This window comes from Panthera uncia, assembly GCF_023721935.1.
Source record: "Panthera uncia isolate 11264 chromosome A1 unlocalized genomic scaffold, Puncia_PCG_1.0 HiC_scaffold_16, whole genome shotgun sequence".
Taxonomy (NCBI): Eukaryota; Metazoa; Chordata; class Mammalia; order Carnivora; family Felidae; genus Panthera; species Panthera uncia.
In genome coordinates, this window is record NW_026057576.1 from 45,445,527 (window position 1) to 45,472,952 (window position 27,426).

At 35.3% G+C, this 27,426-nt stretch overlaps 1 protein-coding gene across 5 annotated transcripts in view; it reads left to right on the plus strand.

Annotated features, from left to right (window-relative positions):
- The window catches only part of PIBF1 (progesterone immunomodulatory binding factor 1), a 201,543-nt gene that overhangs the window by 41,063 nt on the left and 133,054 nt on the right, over nt 1-27,426 (plus strand). For all 5 annotated transcript variants that reach the window (XR_007461128.1, XM_049647059.1, XM_049647060.1 and 2 more), the window contains exons 7-10: nt 3,552-3,660; nt 3,924-4,105; nt 5,267-5,392; nt 19,897-19,995. Coding sequence is in view for 4 of the 5 variants with exons in the window: in XM_049647059.1 (XP_049503016.1) it covers nt 3,552-3,660; nt 3,924-4,105; nt 5,267-5,392; nt 19,897-19,995 (516 nt within the window). In the remaining variant the exon portion in view is untranslated. The remainder of the gene's footprint in view (nt 1-3,551; nt 3,661-3,923; nt 4,106-5,266; nt 5,393-19,896; nt 19,996-27,426) is intronic.

The following is a 27,426-nucleotide window of genomic DNA, read 5'->3' on the forward strand; positions in this document are numbered from 1 at the left end:
GGGGGGGGGGAGAGAGAGAGAGAGAGAGAGAGAGAGAGAGAGAGACACCCCCAAGCAGACTCCACGCTGTCAGTGCAGAGCCCAATGTGGTGCTCAAACTCACAAACCATGAGATCGTGATCCGAGCCCAAACCAAGAGTCTGATGTCTAACTGATTGAGCCACCCAGGCGCCCTGAATTTTTTTATTTTAAAAAGATGTGTCCACCTTTTTTTTTTAAAGCAATTTCTTACTTTCTGGCATAACATAATTTTCTCAGGTCTATTTTCTAATTTCATTGCCTCAGACCTTCTTCTATGAGTCCTGGTTCCTTTTAGTGAGAAATACTATTTAGAAATTAAGATTTGGGTGCTGGTCATTGATACATTGGTCATTGTTTCTAAGCCCTTTCAGTAAAGAGGTGATTAGAGAGGGAGTTGGGAGGATGGCTTAACACAGTACAGATAAAATCATACCGATACCTCTAATTCCAATTCAGTACCATAGTAGCTAATTGAAGGGGCTTCAACTGTCCAAATATGGTACAACTTGAGTATCAAAATGAATATTAACAGTAATGAATTATAATTTGTTGACTAGAATAAGAATCCTGAGTGCATGCTAATAATAAATAAGAGTTTTTACAGTGGAATGCCAACCAATAAATATATATGCATATTATAATTACCGTTTTGTAACCTCATAATACTATTTGATTCAGAATCATCAGTGGAAGCTAAAACCATTGGGTAAAAGTATATTCAGGAGCAAAATATATATTCTCAAAGTATGTTTCCCACGGATTACTTACTAATCACAGAGGGCAAAAAAGTACTTTTATATTTGAGTACTTTGGCAGATACCACTTTAAACAGGTGACTAAGGTTATTTTCACCAGTCATAGGACATAATGACATCATGGCTGCTTTGTGTACTAAGGCTTTATGTACTCTTTATGTGCCTCTCTGTGTACTAAGGCTTTATGTACTCTATGTGACATACTGAGGGCACATTATCACAGGTGTGGTGTTTCGGCCCTAAATGCTTAACCTGAATCTAATTACAGGGAAACATCAGACAAATGAAAATTGAGTGACATAAAACAACTGGCCAGGGGTGCCTGGGTGGCTTGGTCGGTTGGGTGTCCGACTTCAGCTCAGGTCATGATCTCACTGCCCGTGAATTTGAGCCCTGCGTCGGGCTCTGTGCTGACCGCTCAGAGTCTGGAGCCTGTTTCGGATTCTGTGTCTCCCTCTCTCTCTGCCCCTCCCCTGTTCATGCTCTGTCTCTCTCTGTCTCAAAAATAAATAAATGTTGAAAAAAAAATTAAAAAAAAAAAAAGCAACTGGCCAAATAGACTTTCTCTGTCTTTTACAACGTTGACTAAGGAACTGCTCAGGGTTAAAGGATACCAAAGATACATGACATCCAAATGCAATGTATGATAATCCATTGGATCCTATACTGGGAAAATGCCAATTGGGACAATTGACAAAATTGGAAAATGGATTATATATTAGATATTGTATTAGGGCTAATTATACTGGGATTATATCAAAGAATTTTTTTAATCTTAGAAAATCCACACCAAATTATTCAGGGATAAAGGGATTTAATGTCTGCATATACCTCTTAAATAGTTAAGGGGAAAAATTGCACACGTGTCTGTGTGTCTGTGTGTATAGTGATGTATATGTGTATATGCACGTATCTATATTCATTCACATATATGAACAATAGGGAGAGAATAAATATGACAAAGTAATACTCAGTAAATATTACAACGTAAATATGATAAAATGTTAACATTTGGTGAGTAAGAGTTTTTTGTTTTTTTGTTTTTTAAGTTTATTTATTTATTTTGAAAGAGAGCAAGCAGGGGAGGGACAGAGAGAGGGGGAGAGAGAATCCCAAGCAGGCTCTGCAGTGTCATAGCCCAACACAGGGCACTGTGGAGCCCAACACAGGACTCAAACTCACAAACCCTTGAGATCGTGACCTGAGCTGAAATCAAGAGCCCAATGCTTAATAGACTGAGCCACCCAAGCACCCTGAGTAAATGTATTAAAAAAACAATATGGAGACACTAAATTTATCGTTGTATCTAGGGGATGATAAAGGAACAGTGAGGAATATGTAGGACTTTAAGTTTACCATAGTGTCTTATCTATTTAAAAAGCAAAATAAAACTTTAATGCAAATGGAGACCAATGTTAACTATTTTTCAACTGTGGATAGTGAGGTCATGGATGTTTCGCTATATCGTGTTTTGTACTCATTTTTTACACTGAAAAATCATAGCAAAGGAAGCATGATCATTACCATGTGAGAATACAAACATTTGCTGTAAATGCACAAAACACTTAACGTATACCAAAATATTGATACTCTCAGTCATCTTTAGTGAGTTTATGGATGATTGTTATTTTATAACTTGTGCTTTGCTCACTTTTCTTCAATAAACATGACTTTGTTAACCAAAAGAACAGTATCTTTCTAAACCAGTTTTGAAAATCTAATGAAAAACAAAAAACAATTCTTAACATCCATCTGCATTGGAAATACCATGTGGGTAGATGAAATCTGTTGAAGTACAAAGGAACTGATTCTGACTAGAGAAGATAAATTGAGTTAGGAAGTCTTTATTTCTGCTTACTTTTTAAGATACCTGTTGGAGATTTGTTCTAATTCTTGGTTTCAGTGTTTGGCGTCAAGAGCTTGTCTGCAAATGGAAATTAGAATCTCTGGGCAATCTTAAACAATTTGTGAATGAAATAGTCACAAGAATCCCTCCTTTTGTATCTGCTATGCAATCTGAGTGATGAATTAGGGGCTTTTTGATGCTAACTGAACTGAAAGCCTAGAGCCACATATAAATTATTTAAAAGTTTGGCTTCAAGATAAGATTAATGATGATTAGTGAAAAGATACCGCTGTGTACCTTAGAAGGTATTCTTATGTATTTTACTGGGTAGTGTAGTTTACATATTTATTTTTTAAAGATAACAAATTTACATTTATATATGAACAGTCTTAAAACCTTGCTTTGAAAAGCAGACACTTTATTGTTCACAAAATGACACTAAAGCCCCACTGCTGGTATTTCTCTTTGGTTTCCTGAAACATAAATCAGCCCCTTTTTTTGTTGGTTTTTTGTTGTTGTTGTTTTTGGGTTTTGGGTTTTTTTGGTTGTTTTTTTTTCTTTTTCTTTTTTTTTTTTTTTTTTTTTTTTTGAGAGAGAGAGAGCACGCACAAGTGAGGGAGGGGCAGAGAGAGACAAAGAGAGAGAGAGAGAGAAAGAAGCAGGGCTTACCTGAAGTGGGGCTCGTGCTCACTCAAAGTAGAGCTTGTGTTCACCCAAAGCAGGGCACAAGCTCACCCAATGAGGGGTTCGACTCAGGAATCCTGATGTGAGATCATGACATGAGCCCAAGTCAGATGCTTAACAACTGAGCCACCACCCAGTGCCCCCAGCCCATTTTTAAATGTTGATTATAAAATTGGATATAAAATGTACCTATGTATTTGAATTTTATTTTAGTAAAAATAAATAAGTGTATTTGAATTTTATAGTGAGCGTGATGCCCTTGAACAGGAAATAATTGAGTTAAGGAGAAAACATGAAATACTTGAAGCCTCTCACATAACTCAAGCTAAAGAAAGAAATGAATTATCAAAAGAGGTAAGCTCATAGAGTCATGTGTATTTTATCATACGGTGATTGTGGGCACAGCCCAGGGCAGAATTGTGGGAGGGACATTTTTCCTTTTTGATGTAGTTAACAGAAAAAGGGACTTCAGTAGCTCTGTTTGAATGGGAAATTGCAAAGTAAGAATTAGCTTTTTATGTGGTGAGTGAAAGCATAAGTGAAAGAAAATATTACAGTAAACCCTGAAAAGTAAGACGAAGTTGCTCTGGACACTGTCTGTCTCTGCCCATATGTAGGTAACCACCTTAAAACAAACTGTTACTTTACTGCAAAAGGATAAAGAGTATCTCAGTCGCCAAAACATGGAGCTTAGTGTTCGCTGTGCCCATGAAGAGGATCGCCTTGAAAGACTTCAGGCTCAACTTGAAGAAACCAAAAAGGCTAGAGAAGAGATGTATGAAAAATATGTAACATCCAGGCAAGATTTGCATTATTTTTCACATAAATAGATACAAATTAGCACCATTTTCTCTGAGGGAACTCTTAGCTTGGGGAAGAACAGTGATTTTTTTTTTTTTTAATTATATTGGACTATATTAAAATAACAGTTCATTTTGTTTCCTTTTAATATATTCTTATTCTAGTTGACTTTTTCTTAAGACATAGTTTTATTTTTTTCCCAATAGTGAAAAGACTACTTCTTTTGGGTCGGTGTATATATGCTATAATTCTTGTTGTTGTTATGACATAACCTTTTTGTCTACAACTAAGATCTCTATGTAAGTGTTTTTTGAAAGAAAAGATGTAAGTATCTTTGTGAAAGGATCTTTTGAAAACAGTCTAATTGTGCAGAGCCTAAGCTGACCTTCTCCTGACTATGTGAAACCTAAGAAGAATGAAGGGACGGCATTGCATACACACTCCGGAATCAGACTCCTGCATTTTGATCCTGTCTTCTCTCTTCAACTAGATGTATAAGCTATTAGAGTTATAGTATATATATAGTATATATAGTACATATACACGTATGTATGTGTGTGTGTATGTATGTGTGTATATATATATGTATATATATATGTATATAGTTATAGTCCTTATAATCCTTGAGATATTTATTTTTATCAGCACATCCAAAACTAAAACAAATTTAAAATTTAATCCTTTAAAAGTTCACACATTCATAACTTTTTCCCTAGTCTGTGGAATTTTTCATGTGTTTGTGCTCCTGCTAATGGCCTAGGTAATGCTTTGACTTTGCTCAGAAATCACAGTGGTTGTGGTTGTTGTGCTTTAGAAGGAAAGGTTTTACAGTCAGTTAGAGTCATTTTCGTTTTGTTTTTAATTTTGTCTCTCAACATGTACAACACCAGATTATGTTTAAATCAAGGGCATTCCATATACATCAGTTTTCAGGTCTTTAGCCATATGCATTAAAAACTATTAATATGATATTTTTAAGGATGAGCACATTTTATATAGTAATTAAGCCTTTGAGGCAATATATCTAACAACTATGTTTTTCAGATAACATTGTATATAGAACTTACTTGACATAAGATAATAAATCTAACATGAAGCATAAAAGTACGTTTCTTTTACAGAAACAAAATTCATGGATATTATCTTTGACTCCTTGCAGAGACCATTATAAAACAGAATATGAAAATAAACTACATGATGAACTGGAACAAATCAGATTGAAAACTAATCAAGAAATTGATCAACTTCGAAGTGCCTCTCGGGAAATGTATGAACGGGAAAACAGGTATAAAAGAAGTAGGAAATTATTTCTCTTTGAAGCTTATTAAACTATTTCTATGACATCAAATCTAAATAAAATGGAACATTAAAGTTCTAAGGTCTTTGGTAACTACCTCAGAAGAGGGTTTATCAGACCTTAAGGTAAGCCTCTTTACTCAGGTATTCCCATTATCTCTTCATTATCTTGGGAACTTGTCTTTTTGCCTTTAAGGGTTCATATTGAGGACAGAGATGAAAAGGGAATAAGAGATGCCAGTAGTTCTTCCCATAACATGCCAATGATTTCTGCAAGAAATTTTTTAAAACTGGAATAATAATATGAAATATTGCATATGCCTCATTATCTGCTGGCCCTGACAGATATATTAAATAATCTTGAAGATAAATAATTTTTATTCATTTTAATCACTTTTAGATTAGTATATATATGGTTCCCTTAGTCAGTGATTGGCAGTATTAGGGTGAAATAAATGCTACTTATTTCAACAGTAGTTTTTTTTTTTTTTACTATCATTATACTTCATTATACTATCACTATACTATACTATATTATACTATGATTATACTTCATATGGCTTTTGAAAGTTTATATTTTAGTGGGAAAATTATTTTGAAATTGACTTGTCTCATACTAGTTTATCAACACTGATTTGAGTGTATGATATTTTGAAGTTTGCCAACAAGCAAGACTTTAAATCAGACTTAATTCTATAATTATCACTGTAACATGTTGTTCTACTAGGAGTATAGTAGCAAAAACTTTGAGGGTTCCTCCCCTCAATTCCAGGCAAAAAAAGCTGGAATTTTACCTACTCTGTTAATGTAGTTGGCCTCTACTAGGGAAAATCTGTAAGAACTACATGTGCAGAATTAGCCTTTGGGTAGAAAACCAGCAAAGATAACTTTTTAAATCGCTGTTAAATTGTTATTTTAATAAAACAGATTGAGAGAGATTTTTATGATAATGTTGAAATCCTTTCGAGCAGTTAAATAATTGGACAACCTCTTGCAAAAAAATGAAACTGGACCACTATCTTACACCACACATAAAAATTCGTTCAAAATAGATTAAAGACTTGAATGTGAGACCTGAAACCATAAACCTCCTAGAAGAAAACATAGGCAGTAAGCTCCTCAACACCAATCTTGACAATGATTTTTTGAATCTGACAACAAAAGCAAAAAATGGCTTTCCAGTTTTCCCAACACCATTTACTGAAAAGACTCCTTTATTTCTGGGCTTTCCATTCTGTTCCATTTATCTATGTGTCTGTTTTTATGCCAGTGCCATACTATTTTGATTATGTTCATTTTGTAATATAAGTTGAAATCAGGGAACATGATGCCTTCAACCTTGTTCTTCTTTCTCAAGATTGCTGTGGCTATTGGGGGATTTTTGTGGTTCGATAAAAATTTTAGGATTTTTGTTCTAGTTTAGTGAAAAATGCCATTAGAATTTTTATAGGGATTACGTTGAATCTATAGCTTGTTTTTGGGTAGTGTGGACACTTTCCCAATCATTCTAATCCATGAGCATGGAGTATCTTTTGATGTATTTGTGTGTTTATTCAGTCAGTCATAGAGGATATAAACTATATTTTTTAAATGTACATTTGGTAAGTAATTACAAATTAAATACCTGTTTAACCACCATCCAAATCAAGAGTCAGTGTCAGCACCACAAAAATGTCTTTGAGACCCTTTCTGCTTAACTCCTTCCTTCCATAAAGATAACTACTATTCTGATTTTTATACTAATAACTTTCTTGCTTTTTCTTGTACTTTTATTATCTAAATTACCAGTAAATATATATGTCTGAGAAATATAGTTTAGTTTTCATATTATATTAGTGTCACATAAAGGGATCATGCTGTATGTATTCTTTTGTGGCTATATGTGATTCTTCATGTAACCTTTTTTTAAGATCCATATGCTGTTGCATTTAGCTGTTCATGGTCATAACTAAAGTATGCCATTTTTATGAATTCATGCTTAGGACAATAAGGATATTAGGAGATTAGAGAGAGATGCATACAGAGAGATTAAAGAATGTCAAAACAAATTCTTCCATCTTTTTCAAAATTTTGGTTAGTCCCAGTCCTGTATTGGGTAAAAAGTTTCCTCTACCTTGTGGTCACTTGCTGGTAGGGTTCAAAATGCAGACCAAAAGAAGAGATATAAGCCTACTATATACCAAGCTTGATGTTAGAAAAGTTTACATTTGAGCTCTCCCAGCACTGTATTCACTTATTTAGCAAACATTTGTTGAGATCCACCATATGCCATAGATACATCAGGGACCTCTGTCTTCATGAAGTTGGTTTTCTAATAGACATAAAGACAGTAGAGAAACAATAATTATGATGATAATGGAGAAAATGACAACACAGGATGAGACTATATAGAATCAGGGAAGACGTCACGGCAGAAGAAATACCCATGCTGATACCTGCATGATGACTAAGTGTAAGATGTAGGTTAGGGAAGGGAAAGGAATTGGGCAATGAATGTTCAGCATGTATAAAACCTGGAGATTATACAATATGAAGCTTTTTGAACAAACTGAAAATAATTCCATATGACTTGAGTGTAGACTGAGTTCTAAAAGATAAAACAGAAGAGGGAAACAGAGGTCCAGATCGTGTATTTGGATCATTGTCTAAGTAAGACCAATGGGGAACAATGGAAAGATTTTAAGAATATGCATTATATGATCCAATTTTATATAAAAAAGAGATTTCTCTGCAATGTGGAGAGAGTAGAGAAGTAAAGTATATGACCACAGACATAAAGGCCACTTTTTGAGGTTGGTTCTACTACCAGAATGAGAAATGATAGAACGGGATTATAGCAATAGAGATGGAGAGTAATGGGCCAGATTGAAAACATTTCTGGGAGGCAGAACCAACAGGATTCAGTGACTAGATTGGATTAGGGAGTGAGAAGATGTTAAGTATGTCATCAAGTTTCTGGATTGGGTAGCTAATGTGGATGATGATGCAATTTTTAAAATATTAGGGGAAAAAATAAGGCTTTAATAGGAAAACAAGGTAAATTTAGTTTTATTTTATTTAAAGTTTTTGTGCAATATAAACAGAAAAATTGACTGTATAAGGTTCTGAATCTCAAGAGAAGGGTCTGGGCATGAGATAGACCTGTGGCATAGGTGATATTATTTCTGTTTTACACATAAGTACTTTTAGTCCTGTGACTCAATTCTGTTACAGATTTTATAGGCTTTTGTTGACTGACTTATTAACCTTAAAATATATGGGATTGTTTCTTTGATAGCATGCATAATTATTTCCAGATAACCCACATAGCACATAAACTTTGGTATTACAATCATTTTGAGAATTTCCTGATTTTTCAGTTTTTGTTCTTTTTAAAAATCCTTTAAAATCCATGGCACATAGATTTAGACAAGTTAGCCCTTATTCTCTAGGATGCTTGATACAGGTAGGTTGGGAAATAGCTGACAGAACTATTTGTAGAAGCATGGAAACAAAAAGCAGGTTTCCTTTTCCCCAATATTGTTCTGCCTCCATATCCACATCAAAATGGATACCACCTAACCAGGAAATTCCTGGGATCCCGGCCTCTGCCCTGGAAGCCCGGGCAGCCACTGTACCCAGAATGACCCCATGGATATTGAAACCAGAGTGGGCATTTGCCACCAGGTGGCGCCAGACTGCAGCCCAGATCCAAATGGATTTGAATTGCACAAGGACCCCTAGCTGTAGGGCTCACCTTTGTCATTTTTTTAACCTCACAGTAATCCAACTCTGTATTTTATATGGCTGAATCTTTTTGAATCACAGGTTCTTCATTATGGCAGGATTTAACTGTACTTAGAGCTTATGTCTCACTAGTCTTCATAAAGTAAAAATAAATTATAAATTATTTCTTTCGAAATCTCATAATAGGAGTTAAAACAGACGAAGTACTTACACTTGCATGTTTGTACTTAGTCTTTTTACCTCTCCCCCCATAAACATTTTTAGAAGAAAATTAAATAAGATTAAAGAAATATTTTATGGCCTTGGTTTGTTTTCTATGCATTGGGGGATATTAAGAGAGTGCCTTTTATTTTCTCCTCTTAGATGTGTAAGAGAAAGATGGAACACATGCCAGCTGATCTTGGCATCTATCCCTGCAGTCATACCAGTAGTTTGTGAAGTGAAGGGGAAGAGAGCACAAGAGACAAAGACTTAAGAAAAGGCAGAAATAAGCAAAGAAAGAACTTGGGTATTTGGATACATCAAAAGTACTGTAGTTGGGATTATAACGTGTATGTATGTATGCTTTGCTCAGTCTGGGAGTTAGGCTTCTTGTCTTCTTCTGTTGCTTTAAAATCTAGTTTGCCGCTGTGGGAAATAGCGAAACTCACTCTGGTGGTGAGATTCTTCTATAAATAACTTCTTGCTTAGTAGGTATTTTGTGACTGAAATGTACAGACCCTCTTATACATTTGGAAGAAAAGCTTTATTCCTGAACAGGGAGTATATTATGAAAAAGATTTGGATCAAAAGACTAAACTTAAATTCTGGCTCTGCCAGTAAATCTGCTTAATATCCCTGAAGTTTAATTTACTCTTTTATAAAGTGAGCTAATAGTACTGTTTCACAGAGTGATCTGTAAGGTCTGAATGAGATAATGTATATGAAAAGTACATTATAAATTATAAAGCTATGTATAAGTAGTACTTATTCTGATACCTTTATCTGTAGGCAGTATTTTAAGTTTTTTTCTTTTATCAATTTGTTGACAGTATTAAAATGAAGATCGTATAAAAGTCACTGATAACATTATGAAATTATTATCATTAAAAGGCACTACTATAAAGTATGTAATGAATCTTAAGTATTGGGGCACCTGGGTGGCTCCGTTGGTTAAACGTTCGACTTCAGCTCAGGTCATGATCTCGTGGTCTGTGAGTTCAAGCCCCATCTCGGGCTCCTGGAGCCTGCTTCGGATTCTGTTTCCCTCTCTCTCTGCCCCTCCTCACTCATATTCTCTCTCTCTCTCTCTCTCTCTCTCCCTCCCTCCCTCCCTCCCTCCTCTCTCTCCCTCTCTCTCTCAAAAATAAACATTAAAAAAAATAAATTAAAAAAATCTTAAGTATTGATCTCCATAGCATTGAACCATTTTCCTTAAATGACATGATACAGACATGCAGGTCTGTATGCCCTTTGTTTCAGTCTAAATTTCTACATAAAATGCTAACTTATTTGTTCCTAATTAATACTATGAGGTAACAAAAAGGAAATAAATTCATCTGATTAAGTTTTTCCAAAAGTAAAACTACCTTGACCTAAGGTGGTCTCATTATTGTGAACCCAGAAAGAACTATTCTCATAGTGATCCTGTAAAAAAGAGAATGAGTTTGTTACAAGTATTTTATTACGCTTTTGAAAAAGTCAAACCAGTAGGGAAAGGGATATCAAAAATATGCTTTTAAATGTGACAGTATTGCTTTAGTGATTTTATTTTCCCACCATATCAGTAAAATCCATCTTGATCAGAATTTATCATCTTCCAAAAGTACTCAAGAAGAAACTTAATGACATAAACTTGAAGTTTGTGTCAAATATTGGAGTGATATTAAACATCTTCAATCTAAGTTTATTTACAAAGGTTAGTTGAGTATATATAATGCATTAGAATAGATGCATCGAGGGGCGCCTTGGTGGCTCAGTCAGTTAAGCATCCGACTTGGGCTCAAGTCATGATCTCGCAGTTCATAGGTTCAAGCCCCACATCGAGCTCTGTGCTGACAGCTCACAGCCTGGAGCCTGCTTCAGATTCTGTGTCTCCCTCTCTCTCTGCCCCTCCCCCCCTTGCACTCTCTCTCTCTCTCTCTCTCTCTCTCTGTCTCTCAAAAGTAAATAAATGTTAACAAAAAATTTTAAAAAAGAATAGATGAATCTGAACCAGTATATTCAGGCTCCATTCATCATTTTAAAAGTGTATGTCCTCAATTGGTGCTTCAACAAACTTCTTTTGTTCATGTCTGACCAGGCGTCTGAATAATTTTTTAAGTTCTTAGATGGAAAAGCTTAAGAATATTCAGCGTGTCTTTTTAGTTAGATTATTCTGGAAGTATATGGCTTTACAGATAACTCAGGATCTTCTCAAAGAGTTACAAATGAAATTTTATTGTTAGCTATATTTTATTATTAACTATCTTTTTATGCCTATAAGTGATTACCATATGTGTTCACTGCTTAATTAATAATATTTAATTATTTCAAGGTGTACAGGGTGTTCCAGAGATGAAGTAAGGTGAGTTCAGGTTATGCAAGACCTTAAATATAACTATTGTGTATATATAGCTCATAGGGTAGCAAGGGAGGTAGTAACATTCAGGATAGGGTGAGGTTTTTAAAAGCCCTGATGTTAATAGGGAATTCTTGGAAATATTATAGAAAAAGAGTAATGTGATATATTCATTTTTTGTAACTAGTTACGGTGTCGGGAGGATTATAACTGAAGAGGGCCCAGAGGCAGGGAGATTGGTTAACAGACTGTTGCAAAGCTTAAGTGAAGCTGAGAAATGGAAGGAGAGAATACAAGCTGATTTTAAATAGTATTTGGGTGAAAGAATTGACACCACCTGATGACGGACAGGAAGTGGACATCAGACATGACTTCATCTTTTCTACTTTGCCGGTCTCAGAGAGATGGGTGGTCAGGCACAGCTAGTAACCCAAGGTTTCAGACAAGATTTAGAAAGGAGAATAACCATTCCTGATCTTTCACAGGTACAGCAGCTCTAACCAAGCCTAAAAGTATTTGTGTGAGATGACATTTAGTACCAGAAATTTTTCTGTATTGCATCCCAGATGTCACTCCCCTCAGCCCTAAAGTGCAAGAAGGGTATTAAACTGCTGAAGCGCCTCCAGCAGTCTTCTCTGTTTCTGCAGGATACCCTTGTATATATTGTCATTTTCTTTTTATACAATAAAAAAAACCTTGGGAAGCATAAACCCTAATTATTATTCTCTAAATGAATATCTTCATAACTTTTTAAAAAAATTTTTTAACGTTTGTTTATTTTTGAGAGACAGAGACAGAGCATGAACATGAGCAGGGGAGAGGCAGAGAGAGAAGGAGACACAGGATCTGAAGCAGGCTCCAGGCTCTGAGCTGTCAGCACAGAGCCTGACCCATGGCTTGAGTCCACAAACCATGAGATCATGACCTGAGCTAAAGTCAGACACTTAACCAGCTGAGCCACCCCATCTTCATAATTTTTAATGTAGCCTTTCATATTTAGATAACATACTAACTAGCTACTATTTATGGGGTGCCTATTACATATCAAGCGTTGTACTCAACACTCTATATACATTGTAGAGAGAATTAAATGGGACATTTTATGAGGTTGTAGGTACTAGTATCCCTGTTTTGGAAATGAGGAAACAGACACAGTGAGTGTGATTTGCCTATGATTACAGACTATTTAAATGGTAAAACTAGATACATCTGATTCTACAGTGCAATGCAGATTCCCATGTTACTGGTCAAGGCTATAAAAACTGATAAAAGATCTCTTAGCAAAATGGTAATTTTGGCAGTAATTTATTTGAGAAAGAAATTTGGTTTTTTAAGAGAGTTTCAAACCCCACTTTATACTTCAGGGCTGAGTGTGAATCATTAGAACTTCATAAAGGCGTTTATAATTTTGAAAATTAGTAAATAGGCCTTTATTTTTCCATAAAATAGTATGATTTTTTTTGCAGAATCTATCTCTCTTTACTACTTACCTAAAGCCCAACCTCCACTTGTAACAAGAGCATGTTCTCCTGCTCAAAGACACAGCTCCAACAATTATCTCCTTTGAAGAAAGGAAAAGGTTTTCCTTTTCTACCAACTATTCCCAACTATTGTTACTAACAAACATTATTTCTCCCATCTTTAAAAAAACTTATTTTTTAATTGCCACTTCCTCCTGTAGCCACTGGCTCATTTCTTTATTTCCCTTTGTAACCAAATTCCTGCAGTTTTATATATTCATTCTTTACCCTCGTTTAAAAAAAAATCTGTTACCAAGGGGGCACCTGGGTGGCTCAGTCGTTTAAGTGTCTGACTCTTGATCTCAGTTCAGGTCTTGGTCTCAAAGTTGTGAGTTCAAGCCCCGTATTGGGCTCCATGCTGGGTGTGAAGGCTACTTTAAAAAAAAAAAAAAAAATCTATTACCAAGCTTTTGCTTCCCTGTGCCGCTCTAACAAAGCCATTCTTATCAAAAACTCCAGAGACCTTCATGTTGCTGAAAATCTAGTTGTCACGTTCTCAGTTCCTATCTTACTTGACCTGTCAGCAATATTTCATACAGTTGACCACTCCTCACTCTTGGAAACATATCTTTGACTTTCAAGATAACTACACTTTGATTTTGCTCCTTTCTTACTGGCTATACCTACTCACTCCCTTTTCTGGTCCTCTTTATCTCTTTGTCATCTTTTGCAGCTAGCTGCCTTCATGGCATTTCTATTTGTTTATCTGGTAAGCATTTTAAATTTAATATGTGCAAAAAAAAAATTAATATGTGCAAAAGTACACTTCTGTCCCTCCAACCCTGCTCTACCTTTAGTCTGCCCCAGATCAGTTACAGATAACTCATTTCCTCTTAGAGCAAAAATTTTGAAGTCATCAACCTCTTCTCTTTCTTCACATTCTGTCTTCTATTCATCAGCAAATGCTTTTAGTTGTGTCTTCAAAATTTATGATTCTCTTATCATCTCACAGACACCATCTTGATCCAAGCTACCATTATCTCTTGTCAGAATTACTGCAAGATTTTCTTAAGTGGCCCCCCAGCTTCCTTCCTTGCCCTCACAGGTCTGTTCTCAGTACAGTTCCTGTTAAACTGTAAATCAAATTGAATTATTGTTCAACTGAAAAGGTTCCCCATCCAAATGAGTACAAGTTTAAATGATTATCATGCCCTGGGATACTGTGTGATCAGTTCCCAGTTATCCCGTCCTCATCTTACTACTCTATTCTAGTCCCTTGTTTACTCACACTGCTCCTGTTCCCTTAACCCATAGGCAGGCTCCTCAGGTCCCTTGTGTTTACAGTTTCCACTGCTTAACCTTCCACTCCTGGGTATTCTAGAGCCTTGTTTCCTTACTTTCTCCATGTCTTTAGATGTAACCTGCTTTCTGATGTCTGTCTTGACCACCCTGTAGAAAATTGTGGAATTCCTCATCCTTCCACACCTCCTGCCCACTAGCCCCTTCTTTGCTTTGTTTTTCTCCAGGGCACTCAGGACTTAATAACATATTTTGATTTCTTTCACACTATTTTTTTTTTAAGTTTTTTTAATGTTTATTTATTTTGAGAGAGAGAAACAGCACATGAGCAGGGGAGGGACAGAGAGAGAGGCAGCATCTGAGGAAAACCCCAGGCTCAGAGCTGTCAGCACAGAGCTTGATGTGGGGGTCGAACTCACGAGCCTTGAGATCATGACCTGAGCCGAAGTTGGATGCTTCACTGACTGAGCACCCAGACACCCCATCAGCTAATTTTTAAACCTTAACACATAAATGGATTTTAAATAAGTTTTTGCATTTTGATGCTTACATTTTTCATAACTTCTTTTAAACCATAGTTTGAGCCAGATATTTATCTACTCTAGGATGAAGTTTTCACATCTATAAAATGAACAAAAAATTTGCTTGAGCACCAACTAAATTGAAACGATAGGAAAATATAGTATGTTCAGTCAAAAGGAATCTCAAAAAATTTCTTCTCTGGAAATGCATAGCTTCCCCCCAAGAAATTATGTTACATACAATTTCCACTTTGCTTTTTTTTTGTTATATCCTTCCTAGTCATCACTTTTCAACAACTATGTTAAGTAAAGGAACAATTATTGGTCATTTGATTATAAACGGCAGATAATCCACTTGCAACCCTTCTTGTTTATGCCATCTTAAAAACAATGGCTTCAGATATGGAAATGAGCAGTTTTATATGTTGTCCAGGAAGACTCATCTGGAGGCAGAAGTGATTAATTCAGATACTTTCCCTGTAAATAAGCTTGTCATGTAAATAGCCTGTTTCAGTCCCCTTTTTGTTCTAACTGGAAAGAATGTATTCACTTTTATTAACCAAAAATATTTTTACATGGAGGCAGGAGAATGGATTGCTTAGTTGTGCCTAGGGAGCTCTTCTGACATCCATGTTTTTTTCACTATTTATTCTTGGTAAATTTCAAGTTCTGAGACATTAGTGGTGTTTATTCAGGCCAAGCATGCCCTTGGCATTCCCAAACTCTGATTTGTTCCTATTAGAATTTCAAAGGTTCCTAACGTTTTTCTCATTCTTGCAAAATGAGAAAGTTTTCTTGCCAAACTTTTCAAGTATAAATTTGATTTGTCATATTGGCACCATGAAATTTATCTTCTAGTAGTAGAAAAGTATGTTCCATGTACAGAAATACATTGTTACATTTTGTACTGAGGTTTCAGGTTTTGGTTGTAAGATAATTCTGGATAAACTTTAATATATCAAGTTTTGAAACATTAGTTTGCATAGGAAATACATCTGTTTTATTGTAATATTACAATTCTCTTATTTAGTGAAGTAATGAATACTTAACTCTTCAAGTTTCTTGTTTGAAGGTCATAGTTGAAATGATGATATCTTCCACTTTTTGTCCCCGTAATTCCTGCTTTATGCTTATTTCTCTGACATAGTTATTAATAGCACCCTCTTTCACTCTTAAAAATGCCTCAAGTTGAAAAATACATTGTTTGGACACTAGTTATTATACTAGGGCTCTCAGTTTTGGCTTTACATAGGAATGATGGGATTTCTTTTCCCTTTTCTACCGTCTTTCCTCTCCGCCTCCTGTGCATAAATACAGGGTGGATGGGAGAGATAAGTATGTGTATCTCTGATATGTCCACATGAGAGATGGACTTCGTAGGATGTAACATGAAAGAATCGTGAAAAACATGAAAAAAAAATGTTAGCTTTCTAAAAGCATTTTTAAGAATGAAATATTTTAATTTTGTATTTAAAACATTCTAATTCTGGCCATTTGGCCAACTTCCAACATCATTATTTATTATTATTCATTACATTTGATTATATATTCATTTGGACTTCTAAAACTTTAGCTTCTTTAACTTATACATGCTGCACATAGTCTCTATCAATTTTTCAAGTTTGTCCTTTGAATAACATTAGAATTCTTGCTCTTCCAAAACTGTATGTTGTTACATTTCTAATGCATTTAACATTTTTAAATGGATAATTTATTAGTTATATGGCAATTATGGTTTTATCTGTGGCCAGAATATAATCCTTCTGGTGTTTTATCAAACCAGTCTAAGTTTGAAGGAGCATGGGCTGTAAGAACAAGTTTTTATGTAATATAGTCGCAGTCTTTATGAAGCTTATTTTTAATTCAACATTTGTGCTACGAGATGACCATATAAATCTTATAATGACAGAATTTCCCAAGGAGACAACTTCTGTGACACAAAGGGAATCTTACTAAACGCAGCGTGACATGATAAGGAGCACGCACTCTAGAACCAGACAGCTCGGGTTTACATTTGGGCACCATTGCTCCCTTGCTGTGTGACGGTAGATAACTACTTCTCTGTGTTTCAGTCTTCTCCTTTGTAAAATGGAGATAATGAGACAACCTACACTTTGCGGGTTGTTGTGAAGATGAAATGAGTCGTAGTATGTAAAATGCCTAAAATAGTTACTAGCACGTGGTAAGCATCTATATGTTTGTTATTACTATGATTGTCAGTGGAATATATTCGGTTTATGTCAGAAACCTTAAATGTCAATTGATAATATTAAAGGCGTAAGTACTGTATCTCTATATTTATGTTAAAAGGAATTGTGAGCCTTCTTGTATGCAGGTTGTGTGTGAGTGGAGATGTGGTAGGTATGGAAACTGTTAGGAGATTAGGTTCACACAGAAATCTTACCAGCAGACATCTAGGAGAGAGCCTGTTGGTAGAAACCTCAGCCTCTAGCATTTTTTCAGACTCATTTTAGTTTTCTTTTTGTTTTTTTCTTCTTAATGTTTATTTATTTTTGAGAGAGAGAGAGTAGACGAGGGGCAGAGAGGGAAGCAGAAGATCAGAAGCGGGCTCTGTGCTGATAGCAGAAAGCCCCATGTGTGGTTCAAACTCACGAACGCAAGATCATGACCTGAACCAAAGTGAGATGCTAAACAGAGCCACCAGGCACCCTAGTTTTCTTTTTTTAAATTGCCCTTTTTGTCCTTCAAGGTCCAACTTACATATCTTCCCATCATACACTCACCTCTCTTCCTCCAATTAAAAATAATCAACTCTTCTTTGTGGCCTTGGAATTTTGTTTATGCTTTAATATAGTACTAACTATAGTTAGCTGGATGATATAGATTGTAGCATGGTGAATGCACTAGGACCTTCTAATCATATCTCTGCTCACAAGCCCTTTTGTTAGTTTATTCTGGGTTTTATTTCATTCTCTGTGACTTGCTTTTATTTCTAATGCCCATTATTGCAGAAAGGAAATACAGTTAGGGACTGAAGCTTCTCCACCTACTAACTGTTCATGATTAATAGTACTATAATGGCAATCTACTTGGAATTTTGTTATTGAAATAACTTACAGAACAATGAAGCTATCTTTGAGAAATGAAAATTGCAACCAGTTTGTGATGACTTACTGACTGAAATATATAGATCATCTAGGAATGAAAAATACATCATTGTTTAATATACTTAAAGAATTTAATTCTGTCTATAAAATTAAATCTAATGTTTCCGTTAGTTTGATGATAGAATATTTTTTGAAGACCATTGCAATCAGGATGATGTCAGAAAATAATGACATGACATTTTGTGATATCTATTTTAAAATGCACTTCCACTTAGAGAATAATATATAAAAGCTATTTTCTTCTTAATAAGTTATCTGTACTCCAGTTTTTTGTGAACTATTTATTTCTGGTTCATAAACCATTTGATTGAGGAGTCTCTGTTGGTTGATACGTTTTAAATTTTAACTTTGTTGTTAGTATCACAATGTAAAAGATGACATTTCATACTGGCACAGCAAGTAAGCGTTTCTGTCCAATAGTTATTACATAGATTTATTTAAACGATGTGGATTTTCATGACTTTCTACTGATATTCTCCATGAATAATAAACACAAAACTCTAATACCCAATCCAGGTCTTTATGGGAGATATGGTAATATGATGTAAAAAAACACTTGCTTTAGCCAACTTGACAATAAATTATATTAAAAAAAACACTTTGTTTGCAGTAGACATGGTTGGACACAAATTAGAGCTTTAACATAGGCTGTGACTTAGAACTAGGTACTTTAAGCTCTTGAAGTTATAGTTTACTTCACTATAAAAAATGGTTAGAAAATAAACATACGGGATTTGTAGGAATTATATGAGCAAAATTATTTATGTTATACTCTATATTTATTTATAACTATGTTAGAGAAGTGGATTTTTAAAACATTAAGTGGGTCTCTGAAAAAAGCTTACTGTTGGTATTTTTCTTGATCCAGACTTCCAGTTTAAGAAAAAAACAAGATTTGATCTGTAAAGGCGCTCATATCTTGTTGTGTCATAACCTAATTATTCACTCTTGTTACCTTCTGCTTTTTGGACATTACCCTTAGATGTTATTAAATGTGTCATTCAATTTCAGTTCCTGCTATCATCAGTACTATTAGTGGGTGCCTCACCTAACGCTCTGACTTCATACTTTCTTGAGCCCTACAGGAATATCGACTCAGCTTCACTTAGCTACTTCAGTGGTTACACCCTGGATCTTGGTATCCACTAAAATTCTATCCTGAGAAGTACTGTTCCACCTCCAAATCACCATTCTTTAGCAGCAATCCCTAGTCTTTTATCCTGTTTGTACACTACTTACATTTATCTGTCTGTCATCTTATCAGGACTACATGTCCTTTGTCTCTTCTTCTTCCTAACCTATCAGCCCTCAGTTCTCTTCTCTTCCATTCCTCTGTAAGTGAGATCCCAAGGGTCATCGCTTCAGCTAGCTCATATCCCATTTGTTCCCATTTTGACACTTGTGATCTCTATGTTATATTTTTTCATTTAAAATATTTTATAGAATATTTATTAACTTCTCAAGACCTCAGTTTTCTTGTGGGTACTGTGTGAGTAATTATACTTAGCTCATTAGATTATGGTAAGGATCAAACAAGTTATATATACAAACTGTTTAGCCTACCTTTAACCCACGTAGAGATAAATTATGGAGAAAGATACTGGGACATTTAGAGGTAGACCATGTTTGCACCTGTACTAGTGTGTGTTGCTATAGAAATACCAAGCCAGGTAAATTCATATAATATCCACCTTAGGTCACCAACCTCAAGTGGGTCCTTAAGATTGTCAGATAGTCCACTCTAAGCAAGTACATTTATGAATCTTTAGGAAATAGATACTTATGTATTTGGAATAATTGAGTGTATACTTAAATTTTAGAAATCTCCGAGAAGCAAGGGATAATGCTGTAGCTGAAAAGGAACGAGCAGTGATGGCTGAAAAGAATGCTTTAGAAAAACATGATCAGCTCTTAGACAGGTAAGCATCCTGCATGTCTGGAAATGTTAAAACTCTTTGATTTTTGTTCCTGTTACTTTTGATTTTAGAAAAAATATTTTTAAAAGAAGTATATTTATTTCAAGTGAACTGTAGTTTACATGCATTGTTTTTATAACATATAATTGTGGCATAGACTAAAACAAGATAATAGAACAGTTCAGTCATTGTCCAGTTTCCTTATACCCCTTTTGTCCATCTCAACCACTGCTGCTCAAGAGACAAACACTTCCTCATTTCTGTCACCATAGCTTAGTTTCACTCTTCCTGGATTGAAAATAAATGGAATTGCACACGATGTAATCTTTTGTGTCTAGCTTCTTTCACGCCACATTATGTTTTCATCTATTTTGTTGTTGTATCAGTAGTTCATTCCTTACTGTTGCTGGGTAGAAATGTACCACAGTTTGTTTATTCACTCACCTGTCAATGGACATTTAGGTTGTTTCCATTTTGGAGCTATTATCATGAATGAAGTTGCTGTGAAATTTTCTATAAAGTCTTTTGGGCATATGTTTTTATTTGTCTTAGATAAATTTTCTCTAACACTGGAATTGCTAGTCATAAAGTAGCTGGATGTTTTACTTTCAAAGAACTTACTGAGGGGTGCCTGGATGGTTCAGTTGGTTAAGCATCTAATTTCAGCTTAGGCCATGATCTCATGGTTCGTGGGTTCGAGCCCTGCGTCAGGCTCTGTGCTGGCAGCTCAGAGCCCTGGAGCCTGCTTTGGATTCTGTGTCTCCCTCTCTCTCTGCCCCTCCCCTACTTGCAGTGTTTCGCAAGAAAATTAATAAACGTTAAAAAACAAAAGAAACTATTGAACTTAACTCCAAATTTAAGTTCATTATGTACTCCCCAGTTCATTTCTTAAAAATCTGCATGTTCTGGTTTATGTGTGTTGGAGGAAGGGGAAGAGAGAAAATGATTTGTCTTTAATTTATCAATAGAAAAGTATATTATTTTTAATAGTCTAGTTAATAGGAAAATCACTGATGAGTATTAAGGTAAATATCATTGCCTCATTGAACAGCCTAGACTTTCAGTGGTTTGACTACATGCAAATAGAATGGTTACCTTTTTAAAAAAAGTTTTTATTTTGAAAATAATTTCAGACAGAAAAGTTAGTAGAATAGTACATCAAGTACATATACCTTTCATATACTGATAAACTTAGAAAATAACTGAATGGAGCTTTTAATTGTGTTAAATGAAGACCTGCAGATTCATCTGTGATTTTAGCAATACATGAAACTAAAAATTGAAGCAACTCTTCATATAATTAACCTATGACCAAAATCTTTTAGAATGACTCAAATTATTAAACTTCTGAATTCAAATCAACTTTATAAACATGATACATTAGTAAATACAATATTAGAGAAATCTTTTCTGTAATGTGGAAGTGTATCTAAATCTGAACATTTTATATTAAAATAAATTTCTAAGTCAGCTGTTTTTATTGGAGTGATGTTATAAGCTTAAAATCTTTTATTATGTATAATCTTTCCATTTACAAAACTATATGGTTTACATAAACGATTTGTCTCTTTGTTGATGTTTTGAACGTGACGTATTTAGGAATGGCTCTAGAATAATATTTGTGGACAAACTAACAAACTTTGTTTTTTTTAATGGTTATTTATATTTGAGAGAGAGCAAGAGTGCACAAGCAGGGGAGGGGCAGAGAGAGAGACAGAGACAGAATATGAAGCAGGCTCCAGGCTCTGAGCTGTCAGGACAGAGCCCGACGTGGGGCTCGAACCCACGAGCTGTGAGTTCATGACCTGAGCCAAGTCGGATGCTTAACTGAGTGAGCCATCCAGGTGCCCCCAAACTAACAAACTTTAAAAGGAAGTGTAAGATTTTTTTTTAATGTTTATTTATTTATTTTGACTGATAGCGCACCAGTGCACGAGTGGGGGAGGGGCAGACAGAGCAGGAGAGAGAGAATCCCAAGCAGGCTCCACATTCACATGGAGCCTGATGAAGGGCTCAATCCCATGACCATGAGATCATGACCTGAGCCAAAATCAAGAGTCAGACACTTAACTGGCTGAGCCACCTAGATGCCCCAAGAAAGCATAAGATTTTAACTAGTAAACCAGAACTTATATTCAGGCAGAATTTCATAACTTACTAGCTTTGGTATGTTTTTGTGAATTTGGAGAAAAGAGAATAGTAGTAAATCTGACCTTAAAACTGGTAGGGGGACCCGGGTGTCTCAGTCAGTTAGGCATCTGACTTCGGCTCAGGTCATGATCTCGTGGTTTGCGAGTTCAAGCCCTGCATCAGGCTTTGTGCTGTCAGCTCAGAGCCTAGAGCCTGCTTCGGATTCTGTGTCTCCATCTCTCTCTCTGCCCCTCCCCTGGTCACGCTGTCTCTCTCTCTCAAAGATAAATAAACATTAAAAAGAATTTTTTTTACTTGGCTGTTTTTTTTTTTTTTAACATTTATTCATTTTTGAAAGGCAGAAAGAGAGCGCAAATGGGGGAGGGGCAAAGAGAGAGGGAGACACAGAAACAGAAGGAGGCTCCAAGCTCTGAGCTGTCAGCACAGAGCCCAATGTGGGGCTCGAACTCACGGACTGCGAGATCATGACCTGAGCCAAAGTCGGATGCTGAACCGACTGAGCCACCCAGGCGCCCCATTATACTTGGCTATTATATATTTATACTAAGCTCTGTTATGTCCTAGATTCTGGCACTCTAAAATCCTTATTTGTCCATATACTAACAACTGGTATTTATCCTAAAGGCCATAGGATGCTTTAGTACTTAAAGGTATCTTTTGAATAATTGAATTCAATCATTTAAATGTAAAGCATGTAGAACAGTGTCTTGCATATAAGTAGTAATACAGAAATGTTTGCTGTTATTATAAAATAATTAGTTCAGTTCTGTTTACTGAAATTTTGCTATTTAAAAGTTGATCTTTCAAAATCATTTTCCACTAGAATTTTGAATAAACTAGAACAGCTCATTTTTTTGTTGAGGTTTAATTGGCATACTATATTGTATTAGTTTCAGGTATAAAACATAGTGATTCGGTATTTATGTACATTACGAAATGATCACTACAATAAGTCTAGTTACCATCTGTCACCATGTAAAGGTTTTAAAATGTTGTTGACTACATTCCTGATGCTGTACATTACATCTCTGTGTATTATTTGTTTTATAACTGGAAGATTGTACCTCTTAATCCCCCTTGCCTGTTTCATCTATCCCTCTACCCTCCCTCTGTTCTGGCAACCATCAGTTTCTTCTCTGCAGCTGAGTCTATTCCTGTTTCTTGTTTGTTTTGCTTCTTAGATTCCACATGTGAGTGAAATAAGGTATTTTTCTCTGATTTATTTCACTTACCATAATTCACTCTAGGCCGTAAGTCACGAGATTTCATTCTCATGACTAATATTCTGTTGTGTGTGTGTGTGTACACATACCTACATACATGTACACTCACACGCATACACATCACATCTTCTTTATCCATTTGCCCCTCTTGGACACTTGGGTTGCTTCCATATTTTGGCTATTGTAAAAGATGCTGTAATGAACATAGGAGTGCCTGTATCTTTTCAAATTAGTGCTTTTGTTTTCTGTGGACAAATAACCAGAAGTGGAATTACTGGATCATATGGTATGGTAGTTCTGTTTTTAATTTTTAAAGGAACCTCCGTACTATTTCCCATAGTTGCTATATCAATTTATATTGCTACCGACAGTGCACAAGAGTTCCCTTTTCTCTACATCCTCACCAGCATTTGTTATTTCTTGTTTTTTCAATAATAGCCATTCTGACAGCTGTTAGGTGAAACCTCTTTGTGGTTTTGATTTGCATTTCCCTGGTTAGTGATGATGAACATCTTTTCATGTGCCTGTTCGCCATCTGTATGTCTTTGGAAAATGTCTATTCAGGTCCTCTGCCTGTTTTTTAATCGGATTGTTTTCTTAACATTGAGTTGTATGAGTTCTTTTTATATATGGATATTAACCCCTTTTTATATATATCATTTGCAAATATCTGCTTGCATTCACTATGTTGCCTTTTTGTTTTGTTGATCATTTTCTTTGCTGTGTAAAAACTTTTCTAGTTTGATGTAGTTCCTTTTTTTTTTTTTTTTTTAGTTTTTCTTTTTGTTGCTTGTGTCTGAGGGGACAGATCCAAAATAATATTCCTAAGATCAGTGTCAAAGAACTTATTACCTATGCTTCCTTCTAGGATGTATGGTTTCAGGTCTTACATTTAAGTCTTTAATCTATTTTGAGTTTATTTTTTGTGTGTGGTGTAACAAAGCAGTCCAGTTTCATTCTTTTGCATGTGGCTTTCCAGTTTTCCCAATACCATTTACTAAGAGACTCTTATTTTCCTCACTATATATCCTTGCTTTCTCTGTCATAGATTAATTGACCATGTAAGCATGGGTTTATTTCTGGTCTCTCTAGTCTGTTCCATTGATCTGTGTGCCTGTTTTTGTGCCAGTACAATACTTTTTGATCACTATAGACTTATAGTATAGTTTGAAATATGGTTGTGATACCTCCAGCTTTGTTCTTATTTCTCAATTTTGCTTTGTGTATTCAGGGTCCTTTGTGGTTCCATACAGATTTTAGTATAATTTGTTCTACTTCTGTGAAAAATACCCTTGATATTTTGATAGTGATTGCATTGAATCTGTAGATTGCCTTGGGTAGTATAGACAAATTACCAATATTAATTCTTCTAATTCATGAACATTGTATATCTTTCCATTTATTTGTTTTCTGTTTCTTTCATCAATGTGTCAGAGTTTTAGAATGTAGGTCTTTAACCCCTTGGTTAAGTTTATTCCTAGATAGTTTATTCTTTTTGATGCAGTTGTAAATAGGATTGTTTTCTTAATTTCTGTCTCTGATAGTTTGTTACTAGTGTACAGAAATGCAACAAATTTCTATGTATTAATGTTGTATCCTGCAACTTTACTGAATTCATTTATTAATTATAATAGTTTGGTGGAGTCTTTGGGGTGTTCTGTATATAATATCATGTCATCTGCAAACAGTGACAGTTTTGCTTCTTCCTTTCCAGTTTGGATGAGTTTTATTTCTTTAATTGCTGTGGCTAGGACTTCCAATACTATGTTGAATAAAAGTGCTGAGAATAAGAATCCTTGTCTTATTCCTGATTTTAGAGAAAATGCTTTTAACTTTTTACCTGAGTATATTAGCTGTGGGTTTGTCATATATGGCCTTTATTATATTGAGGTACGTTCCCTCTATATTCACTCTGTTGAGAGTTTTTATCATCAATTGATGTTGAATTTTGTCGAATGCTTTTTCTGCATCTATTGAAATGATCATATGATTTTTTATTCCTCATTCTGTTGATGTGGCATATCACGTTGGTTGATTTGTGGATGTTGAACCATCTTTGCATCCCTGGAATAAATCCTACTTGTTCATGGTATATGATCCTTTTTTTTTTTTTTTTGAGAAAGAGTACACACAAGCAAGAAGGGGCAGAGGGAGAGGGATAGAAAGAATCCCAGCGTGGAGCCTGATACAGGGCTCAATCTCATCACCATGAGATCATGACCTATGCCAAAATCAAGAGTCAGATGCCTAGCTAACCAAGCTACCCAGGCGCCCCTGGTTTGCTAATATTTTGTTGAGGATTTTTACATCTGTGTTCATTAGGAATATTAACCTGTAATTTGCTTCTTTAGTGGTGTGTTTGTCTGGTTTTGGTATCAGGGTAATACTGACCTGATAAAATAAGTTTGAAAGCATCTTCAATTTCCTGACATAATTTGAGAAGAATAGGTATTAACTCTTAAATGTTTGGTAGAATTTATCTAAGAGGCCCTGGACTCCTGTTCATTAAGAGTTTTGTGTTTTTGTTTTTGTTTTTTACTGATTCAGTTTCGTTACTAGTAAATAATCGGTCTATTAGATTTTCTGTTTCTTCATGATTTAATCTTGGAAATAGTATGTTTTTAGGAATTTATTTCTTCTAAGCCGTCCAATTTGTTAGTGTATTACTGTTCATAGTAGTCTTGTGAGCCTTTGTATTTTTGTGGCATTGGTTGTAAGTTGTCTTTCATTTTTTATTTTATTTATTTGGGCCCTCTTTCTGTGTTTCTTGATGAGTCTTGCCTAAGGGTTTGTCCATTTAGTTTATCTTTTAAAAGAACCAACTCTTGGTTTCATTGATTTTTTTTTCTTTTTTTAATTTTCTTTTAAATGTTTGAGAGTGAGTACACATGAGCAGGGGAAAGGCAAAGAGAGAGGGAGAGAGAAAATCCACAAACTGTGAGATCATGACCTGAAATCAAGAATCAGATGCTTTAACCAACTGAACCACCCAAGTGCTCCCATTGATTTTTTTTCTTTTTTTCTTTTTTTCTTTCTTTCTTTCTTTCTTTTTTTTTTTGCCTCTCTTTCATTTATCTTCACTCTGATCCTTATTATTTACTTCCTTCTTGAACTTTGGCCATTGCTTGTTCTTACTTTTCTAGTATATTCAAGTGTAAAGTTAAATTGTTTATTTGACGTTTTTGTTGTTTATTGAGGTAAGCCTATTTTGGTATGAACTTCCCCCTGAGAACTGCTTTTGCTGTATCTTACAAGTTTTGGAACGTGGTTTTCCCATTTTCATTTGTCTCACGGAATTTTTTTTGTCTTTTCTTTGATATTTTTGTTGACCCTTTGGTTCTTTAATAGCATATTGTTTAGTTTCCACATATTTGTGGTTTTTCTTGTTTTCTTCCTAAAGTTGATTTCTAGTTTTGTAAAGTCCATGTGGTCTACTATATTGTTTAAGGCCAGTATTTCCTTGCTGTCTGGATTTACTGTCTGATCTATTCATTGATAGATAGCATTAAAGTGTTCCACTATTATTATATTGCGGTCAATTTCTTCCTTTATGTGTATTGATATTTATGTCTGTTTATATATTTAGATGCCTCCTATTATAGGGTACATAAATATTACAAATATATCCCCTTGTTAGATTGACCCATTTATCCTTGTATGATTCTCTTCTTTTTCTTTTGTTAGTTTTTTGTAATGTTTATTTTTGAGAGAGAGAGAGCAGGGGAGGGGCAGAGAGAGAAACAAGGACAGAGGATTCAAAGCAGGCTCTGCACTGACAGCAGTGAGCCCAATGTGAGGCTCGAACTCACGAACCATGAGATCATGACCTGAGCCGAAGTCAGAGACTCAACCGCCTGAGCCACCCAGGTGTCCTGTTACAGTTTGTTTTAAAGTCTATTTTGTCTAAAAACGGTGAGGGCGTCCTTGGGTGGCTCAGTCAGTTTGGGCATCCACTCTGGATACTGCCTCAGGTTGTGATCCTGCAGTCGTGAGATCGAACCCCACGTCAGGCTCTGCTTAGCATCGAGCCTGCTTGGGATTGTCTGTCCCTCTCTCTGCC